General features: G+C 39.9%; 1 protein-coding gene across 2 annotated transcripts; it reads right to left on the bottom strand.

Moving 5' to 3' along the window:
• Nucleotides 1–1,568: 1,568 nt before the first annotated feature.
• CZH19orf47 (chromosome Z C19orf47 homolog) lies at nt 1,569–9,932 on the bottom strand. Of its 2 annotated transcripts, none has more exons than XM_072429764.1 (9): nt 9,829–9,932; nt 6,404–6,446; nt 6,127–6,214; nt 5,165–5,279; nt 4,308–4,383; nt 4,012–4,146; nt 3,680–3,826; nt 2,405–2,475; nt 1,569–2,317 (listed from the first exon to the last, which is right to left on the bottom strand). In XM_072429764.1, the coding sequence occupies exons 2-9, from the start codon at nt 6,420–6,422 to the stop codon at nt 1,772–1,774; spliced, it is 1,197 nt and encodes a 398-aa protein (XP_072285865.1). In that variant the 5' UTR covers nt 6,423–6,446; nt 9,829–9,932; the 3' UTR covers nt 1,569–1,771. The 2 variants fall into 2 exon arrangements, with proteins under 2 accessions (XP_072285865.1, XP_072285867.1); XM_072429766.1 differs by having other exon boundaries at nt 4,012–4,143.
• Nucleotides 9,933–10,138: the final 206 nt, after the last annotated feature.

The following is a 10,138-nucleotide window of genomic DNA, read 5'->3' as shown; positions in this document are numbered from 1 at the left end:
GGGACGGTAGAGCGCGCGCATACACACACTTTCATGCTTATGGCCACATACAACAGTCCTATGCATACACAATGCTTCTGAGCTATATTGTGAATATATTGGCAACCATAGACCATCTATATTTATGTAGACTAAGGGATCAGGGTGATGACTCAAGGCATTAATACACTGTAGTAATCTCGAATGGCTGTAAGGTAACAAAAACACACAATACTTCCATCAACACCTCAAGACTTTATATTTACCTGCTTCACCTGGCCAGCAGTAACCTTTTATTTATTTTTGCATTTGTGCTTCCATAAACTTCATGGTCTGTGCAGTTCATTAAGGATCAAAGCAACCAATGACCATATTGGTAAGGAATTCCTGATTGTGCAATTGGCACTTGTCTCTTCTCTAGACCCAAGTGACCGTATTCCTGACTAGTGTAAAATTTGCTGCAATAGAAACAGAAATGCTCATGCAACTACTGCTGAAGCCTTGTTTTTAAGTGCACTGCTGAACAGCTTCTTCTACTTTGGGTGTAGTGGACTGGTGGCTGTGTATACAATCAGCAGGAACTACCTTCACTATTTCCTGGGTGTTTTAATAATCACTGTAATTGGACTTTATTGGGGCCTGTTAAAAGTCCATAACTACCTATTGATCCTGACAGCAAAACTGGGGACAATACTGTACACTGGTGCATTGGGAAGAGGTATAATATTTAGTGTGGGTGGCCACCAGCATTGCCATTGCTGATCCACAAGACTCAAATTTGTTAATCAATGGCTGGCTACAACTAGCCCTTTGTACAGGCTGAATAAAACTGCTAGGGGTTCACTTTGGCCAGTGCTTACAGGTCACAGGGAACTCCCCCACATTAACCCAAGATAACGATAATGAGCTTCATAGCATTAATTATAATATTAATATCAAGTAAATGGCTTACAGTCCTCTTTCTTCAACGCCATACATTTGCCATTTAAAATCCTGCATAAGCTCTGTGTCAGAACTTACACAAGGCATGATGCCATCCGCCAGCAGTATTTAGAACTGGAAATAGTCCTCTGAGGTGCAATGCACTGACAAAGTCACACACTTCTCCATGCCTGGGAGAACAAGATATTTTGCGGTGACTGTGATGGAATAGGAAGAGGCGGCTGAAAGGTGAGGGGGGCTTTAAATAAAACCCATTCATTTCCTGAACTTGTATATATTAGACCAATTCTAAAAATCTTAGCTGTTGCTATAAGAAATACCAGTCTGAAAAAAAACCTTAAACAAATAGGGATGAAAATGGTGGCTTGAAAATGGCTGTAGATAAGGGTCAAGGTTAAAGGTTCAGGATCCCGTTCTAAGCACAGAACCAATATAGCACAGCTCGTCAGAATATGCAAAACATAGAATGAGGAGGGGTGAGATAAGGAGAGATTACACTGGATCAGTTTAACAAGATGCAGAGGATCAGCAGAGTTTAAATTAGGTGATCAGTAAGTAGGCTGGCTTTCCTCGCTTTTGTAAGTGCAGACCCCTACATACATGACTCTGCCAAGCACTGCAGTCCCAATAAACTCCAAAATTACAGGTCCTGTTCTGATAAAATATTTAATTAAAAAAAGATAACTTCTACTTATTACCTAAAAGTAATAAATACAATGGCAGGATGACCACCTTTGGTTTTACCCCGTCCATACACTGAGTGTAAAACATACACATTTACTCTGTGAGTGTAAGAAAAAAAAAACAAGCAACCCTTAACTGCATAACCTGGTGTGCAAGTCAAAAGTATTCATACTGATTTTCTTCCCAAACGCCTAAAGACGCTTACATTGCCAGTATTGTCCATCTGAGCACTTCTGTTGTCACTAGAGCTGGTCACACGGGGGTTACCCACAGTCCTCTGGAAGGTAATTTTAAAAGCTGTTGGGGGAGGCTTGCTACTGCTGACTTTGCTGTCTTGAGCTTCAGAATGCAGCTTTCCTAAACGCTTTGCCAAAGCAGCCGATGGCACTTTTCTCTTCCTTTCTTCCACTGGGTTGGCTCTTTTGACAGAGCCGAGCCTCTGTGCTAGGCTAATCTTTGGAGTGATGAGCTTGGCAGGGGTACTCGCTGGGGGCTTTGTGGTCAGTCTATTAATGGTGATGATGGCGGGCTTCCGGTCAGAGCTTGTGGCTTTGGCCTTCACAGTAACCCCAGGGGTAAGCTTCTCCCTAACAATGGTAGTGGTCTTTTTCTTAAGCACGCCAGCATACTGCAGAACGCTGCCATCCTCATCGCTCTCTGCTGAACGATCTGCGTTGCTTGCTTCACCCAAGCGACTGAAGACTCCAGTGGGCTGTAGGAACAGGGTAGACAATTAATACATGGGTGCAATTTAAAGTAGCTGCCACTGAAAGAACTTTATAATGCACCTACTACCCACCTTTATTCCTGTTGTAGTGTCCACTTTGTTCTCTGCTCCCAGTCTATCAAAGACTGACGTTCTGGTGAAACCTATAGCATGTTCGAAAGATAAGGGAAAACGTGTTTTTCACTGAACAAAAGTATTTTATAGGTTGTCCAAAGTATTCTCTGGAGCAGAAGCCTTGCAATTTTCATGTTTCAGAATGATTGCAGAAAGGAAACTTGTGCAACTAATTTTTGACAATACAATAAAAACCACACACTATAGAACCAACAGTGTTATATATAACTTCAAAGTGTGCATATAAAACACAAACAAGTACTTCAACCACAAATTCCAATAACAGTTATGTTAGATAATACAGTGATCCACTATTTCTCCACCAAAAATTGAAAACTCACTCACCTATTACAAAGAGTAAAAATCACACATGTATTCTGAGTAGTAAGCTCTTTAGCCTACTCTACATGCACGCTCCATCAGTATTTCCCAAAATTCTTAATTCTCCAGTGTTGTTCCAAGAAATAACAAACCACAATAGTGCAACATATTTTATTACCTGCTTAAAAGCATTACAAAGAAAACTCATATTTTTAGTCCCTGTCCACACTATAATAAGTAGCAGCTGCAGAGAAACCATTAGGTACAGTTTTTTTTTTAGATTTTCAGCATCTCTATTCCCTGTGTGCATAACTTGGCTCCAGCCCAACTTATTGTCAGTACTTACTTCAATGAGAGTAAAACTCTGCTATGCCAGGTCTATTCTTCAGCTTTGATACCATAGTAACCTACCAGACTACTCTAAACAGATTACTACATTTCTTACAGGACACCAAGTTGTTATATGGCGTCTATTAACAGGAAGACTTAATAGACTTTGTAAAACGGACAACATTATCTGCAAATTCTATTTAGGTTTTAAGGACTGCTGATTGGTGCTAGAACTAGAATTTAAGCCACATTTGAGATTACGGAGATGATTTTTACCTTTGCATCAATTTTGGGTAATAAGAGGCTGAGTGAGTTTTCTCATTTTCGGTGCAGGGACTGTGGATCACTTGATCTGATCAACAGTTAAAGAACTGGCACTGTGAGTTTAAAGTATTGGCACTACTAAATGTATGGTGGATTAGTGGAATTGCTACATGTGTTATTTTAACTTACAAAGTGTCAAATATTCTTTTAGTTGATACTTAAATTTACGAAATACAATAGTTCAAGACAATTTCAAAAACCTTAAGGCTGGACTTGTCTTTTAGTAAGCAGTTTAATGAACTGACAGCATAAACTCACTTTTTGCAGCCTGTTCCTCCAGAATCTTCTTTGTCCGAGGTGTGGTGCCCTTTGGCATATTAATGATGTATTTTCCTTCAATCTCAGACGTCACCCGACGACGTTTCACTGGAACCTCTGCGGTGTCAGGTGCAGGTGGTGAAACGGCTACAAAGAGAGGGGATGTTAATGAGCCATTGACCGTACACATGACAAGACAGATACAGAGGCCACTGAAAAAACTATCAAATGCTAATTGCCATATACCTATGCCACAAACCTAAGCAAAAAAATACCCTAATAAACCATATTTATATTTGCCTAACACAAAAAAGGAAACCACACCCACATACCTGACTGTGCCTTCTTTAGAGCCACTTTATTGGAGACTGTAACAGAGATCTTGGATGTGTTTGTTTCAGGCCTGTGTACAGGGGTGGATGGAGGAGAGTCTCGGCTTAGACTGTTTGCAATCATTCTTGTGGCTGCTTCAAGTGAAAAAGAAAAAAATATTCAGAAATAACTGACATGGTGTAACAAACAGCAATTTTGAAAAGTAAAGTGTGAACCTGCAAAGAGGAATAAATTCTTGCAGTGTATACTGTACTGGTCACTTTAAAAGAGTAAACAATTAAGAAGATCTACTTACGGCTATTAGCAGTCCTCCGTAGTTCACTCTGCATGCTGGTCTGGCTAGGAGGCTCAGTCAAAGCTTTACACATATCCTATATGCGACACAAACAAGACCAAAGTTAGCTAGGCAAACCCAATATTGGTTAACCTCACACATCAACATTTTCTGGTGGGATTTACATAAAAGTTAAAGGGTATTAAGTTACAATATTGGTCCTTTCTGTGTGAGTAGTAGTCAGGTTAATTCCTCTTAAGTTCACTTATTCTCCATGTCCAAAGGGAAACAATCCTACTGATCTGCTTGACTGACTTAGCAACAATAACAAAGCATGATCAAAGGCCTAAATGTAGCTACGTACACACGTCAGATAACAGTCATCCAAGACAAAAATCTGCCATGTGTACAGAAGTCCCCGAACATTATTCCTAAATCAGCCACAGCAGATGATAAATGACCGATCAGGAATGACTGCTGTTTACTCCTACGCTGGGTGACACTTGCTTGTCCTCCCCCAAATCTTCTCCAATGAACAAAAGAGATCTGGGTGTACAGGGCTTGAACATTTATCTGTCACTGAGTCTTATGTGAATCCCATAGCCATTAACAGATAACCATTATCTACTATCTATTTGGATAACATGCCGAAAGTTAGGTTTTCCCTTTAAATATATTATGTAAAAAAGTTGGTAGTGCCATTGTTTGCTTTGCACAAAAATACAGTAGCCAAGTTTATGTAAAAATATATTCCTGCTGTGATTCTAAAGATCATTGTGTGTGCATGATATGACAGCCATCATTATTACTGTGGTGGACTTCATGGTCATAATGTCTAACAATCTACTGTACATGGGCCAGAACTAAATAATAATTACCTGTTTGTGAACTACCTTTGCATGTTTTAAAATGGCAATGACATCTCCCACCACCGTTATGCCCAGCTCATTCATGATCTCTTTGTTTAAATCCAGCAGCATGTTCTTGCTGATCCTAAAACAAACAAAAATAATTATGCATTTCACACCCCTGAACATCCTACGGTAGCTAGGTCTAAGCGGTTGCATCACATTATTCCTTGCCCCCTCTTACTCCCTTAGAATCTCATTAGCTTGCACTCTGTCCTTAGGAGCTGCATTCACATAGACCTAAATCAATATGAGGTCTTGAACTAGTTTCACACTGAGCAAGGAAATATGATTAGTTTTGCTTGATTTGAAAGTATTGATGCCAATAGGGTGTCAGAAACATCAAGACCCTCCTAAACCCTCTTCCCAAAAGCACAGCTTAATGATTACACTTATTTTGAAAGCAGCATCATATTAGGTAGTGCAGTACAATAAACAGACCTACATAAATGAAGTAAAAACCATGTCATAGAAACTACTGTACTCTTCCTAATTAGGTATACATAAAAATCACAGAATATATCTACTGAGGCCCTTACCTATCAAAATAAAAACAAAAGTTAAATATTGATCAGCATATCTATACAAGTTCAAGTTGTATTCTGATATTGCACTAAAATTTAGGAAACACTAAACATTTTGGGGGTAATCCAGTTAAGAATCTTTTATTTGATACTTAGCATAAAATGGTTGCATGCAGTTCAGAAAACACAGTATTTTTTATGCTTGACAATATATATATATATATATATATATATATACACATACACACACACACATATACCTATTCCGCTATGACACTAGATTTCTGCTTTGAGTGAAAGGATGTTAATTCAGCCAGTAAGTGAACTAGACAATGACGTGGAACAGCTGGCTTTCTCAGTACTCCTTTGTTATGTTTACACATAGCAGCATAGGGTTTATCTTCTCACCTGTTATCCACAAATGTTACTGCGTAATTGACAGCAGGTCCTGCGGGAATGCCGGCCTCCTTGAAGAAACTGATCCACTCTGATGTAGCTGAAAAGATATAAAAACAGATTCAGATTTTAGTCTATATTGGCAGCGTCCACTTTTACTCTGTATACATTTAACTAAAGGAATTGGGAGTTCACATTCCAGTTTTACTTTAAATCTTATAATATAAATAGACATTGTAGCAGTAACTTGTTAAATAAGAAAAGGAATACAGAATAATAAGTAACTTACCCATAGTTACGGAAGCCATGATGTGACTAATATCAATGGATAACTAAAAGACAAAATGGAAAACATTAGGTTCTAATGAGCATTTTTTTTTTTTATCCAGATACATACAAAAATGTTCCCAACGAGAGATGGGGAACACAAGACAGCAGTAATGACAAAAGATATGGAAGATGATCAACACGGAAAGAGTCCAGTGGGTGGGTTAGGTTCTCCACCCTCCCCACCATGAGGCATGGGACAGCAGCTGAGTACCAAAAATAACTCCTGACTCCATGCATAGCCAGCTGCTCTATTTATGGCCAAGGTTGGGATGAAGCGGCATGATAGTTTCTGCAAAACTGCACCTAGTGCAACCAGATTTTCCTATTCATTCTTCTATCCTCAATAGGACTGGCTATAGAAACAATGTGCATTTATTACATGCACCTCTATAATCTAGATCGCATGGTATTTGACTTTTATGCATTACATTTCATGGTGCAGAACAAGATTCTCCAAGCTTAGTGCAAAAGACACATACGAATATCAAGCTGAAATTTGCCAAACTGAAAACACATCCTGCAATCTTCAACCCAAAATGTATTTTTTTTTAAAGCCGGTTGGCAGGCCCTGTATTGTGACTAAACTCATCATTAACCACCCAAAAACAGGCAGATGGTTACGGGAAAGTGCCAGGTGGTTCGCCCAGCCAAAAGGGGATGGTCATGGTTAAGAACTTGGTAAAATTCTATACACTAGGCCGCATTTGCTTGGTTTAAGTTTATGGAAATGCACAAAGGACTAAATGTTTCAGTATGAAGACCCAAAGCAAAGGCAGCTGGGAGTTCCATGCCAGGGAGGTGGAATAACACAACATAAAGAGAAGTCTGTTTCATAAAAAAATTGCGATACAGGCATTATAAAGGAACTTACACATAAACAGGCACTGAAATGCGTTTACAGAACTCTTACTATTACTACTATGGTATGTGCTGTGTGGGGACTTGTTTAATAAAGTGCAACTGTCATAAAATAACAGTCAGCACTGTAGTTAAAAAGATTCCTTCTGCAAATGTTGCCTGGAAGTATCTGGCTTCAATGACTACAAGCGAGAGGCTCTATAAGGCTGGGTACACACGTGAAATGGTTCTCGCCCAATTATTGGCTCAGGGCTGATATATGACGAGAATCTGGCCCGTGTACAGTGATCATTGTCAATCGTCTAAACGACCTTTCTGGCGGATCCATGGACAACGAACGATCATAATGCAAGTGAGCGCGCAGCAGGGGTGCCGCTCCGTTGTTCTCCCCTCTCCATAGAGCAGAACGGTGCTGTATGTATAACACTCATTCATGCATCGTGCAGTCATTTGATCCTGAAAGATCCTTTACAACAACAATTATTGCACGGATGTACTTAGCCTAAGAAAGCAGCTGATCATGTCTCTATGGGTTACGGATTTTCAGTACTTTTGTATTAAAATGGAACTAAAGTTCAAAATCCGGGAAGCTGGGATATCTGGCACGTCTGGGCTTCTTTCTCTGTGGGTGCCGGAGTAAACCCTATCAAATCAAGATGGCCAAAGACTAAAACCAGGGAAAAGAGGAGAAAAAAAAAAAAAAAAAAAGATGGCAACCCATGACGCAACGGGGACAAGTAAGTGTATTTGAAAAAAACTGCAATCAGACAGGCAAGTTTATTTTAGTTTCAGACCAGCTTCAGGATTGTGAGATTTCACAAGGCTTCCCATGGTTGGCACCTTTGCCAGTGACTCTCACAATTTTTTTTTATTTCTAGAGTTTAGTTCTACTTTAAATTGAGCGGGAGAAATGGTAAATAGCACATATTCCAATAGAATCACCAGTTCAGGACACAACACTAACCCTTGCCCCTGGCATCATTTTGTTTAGCGTCACACTGGTGGCGGAGGTTGCATATATGAAAAAAACAGCAAATAAAACGCACACGTTCTCAGCCTGTGTGTTGGTATTTTTGCTCTGCCCAACACATAAACCAAAAAACATCCCTGCAAGAGATGAGCAGTACCTGCCTGCTCGTGCTATAGACCAGCGGTAACCAACCTTTCGGACCTCACGGACCACTCAATTCATAATTCTAAATCCCGACGACCATTAATATGAATTTTTGATCTTAATGGTGCCTGACAAGGACTGTGTAGGCTCTGATTCATTGACCAGAGTTAGGTGAAGTATTAGTATTGTTACTATTATCATTAGTTGCATTATCTTTGGTATTACTAAAGAAATGTCAAATATTTGTTGGCTCACTCATTATGGATTTATTTCATTCCAATCTAAGACCAAACAAGAAATGATAGTTATCAAACTTATTTGATGCCATTAAATAGAACAGGTAAAGAAAATAGACAGTTAGGGTCATACTTACCTAAAAGATCATCTGACAAATAAAATAAAACAATCAGATGAGAATCAGTATTGGCGGGGTGACTGTTGTAATGGTGGAAACAATACTGAAGTGTACGGCTCAGTAACTGCTCTTTCAACTTAATACTACACTGACGCCACGCTGCGCCTCCCTTGTTTCTAGTACAGTTCGTGAATTTATAAAAGACAAAAATTGTCATTCAGAATATAAAAATTTATTAGAGTATTATTTTTGTTTTATTATTATTAAAACATACCAATTGCAAATAATGTCTAAATTTTTCAGTGGACCACAAGCTGGCAATCACAGCAAAGAATCTCCAGCATGGGACTCACTTTTGGAGGGGTGCAGGGTGTAAGATTTGTGGGTCCAACGCCTGGCCATGATGTCCCTACGTTGGAGATTGAAACTCTATTGTGGCAAGGTAGTCTAAATATCTGAACGCATGCTGAATGCAGAAATATCGCAGCTTGCTTGGCTCTCATAATGTTTCAGATCTGGAATCCTCAAAGATTCCATAATAGGTGGCTGTGTTTGTTTTATTTTTTGGTGTTGGTGCAGATGATGGGGTGCAGTATTTTAACACCTTTATCCCCAAACCCATAGTCCCCCCACTGTTACAATGCACACAGCTAATGCCAGCAGCAGAATTTTGTCCCTAAATAACATATAAACAAAGCAGCCCCAGATTGCACCTTACCCTATACAATCAGATTGTACAATCTCCCACAGATCTACCAATCCTATGCAATGTTTGGGCCTGCAGAGGGGATTGCTCAGATTTGCCCTGATTTACTTATTTTTGCACACTGATTGCTGTGTGTGTGTGGTCACCACAGATCCCTACAGAAGGAACTGACACATTTTCAGCATTGTGAGATTTGAGTGACCCCCCTTCCCCTCCCCCCAACAGTTTTCTATCATCCATGAGGAGTTGTTGGTTCCTCAGCTGCATAACGTCGGACAACAGAAATTTAAATCATTGAAACCGCACGAGAAAGTTAAAGAGTTTTTAAATAAACCGTAAGGGTAACCTTACCCCCAGCGCACTCCTTGCAACCGCCTCCTCTACTCTCCACAGCCGGGAATCCTCTTCCTGTGTTCTCAACCCTTCACTAGATCATCTGTTCACCGCCAACCAGCAATCGCGATCATCACTTCCCGTTTGCTGATTGGCCAATAGAATCACAATGCCCGCCTCCTGGCCGCTTCTATTGATGGGATATGTAGTTTCGACGAAAGGTCGAGAGAGAGTCGTTGCCGACGTACTGACGTCATTTAATGCGTAGGGAATTCCTACAGTACGTAGTGATAAAAACATGGTCGCCATTTTCTGCTGTTGTATACTC

This window comes from Pyxicephalus adspersus, chromosome Z, assembly GCF_032062135.1.
Source record: "Pyxicephalus adspersus chromosome Z, UCB_Pads_2.0, whole genome shotgun sequence".
NCBI classification, from domain to species: domain Eukaryota; kingdom Metazoa; phylum Chordata; class Amphibia; order Anura; family Pyxicephalidae; genus Pyxicephalus; species Pyxicephalus adspersus.
Note: the sequence above shows the minus strand (reverse complement) of the source record. Positions and strands in the feature narration are given on the sequence as shown.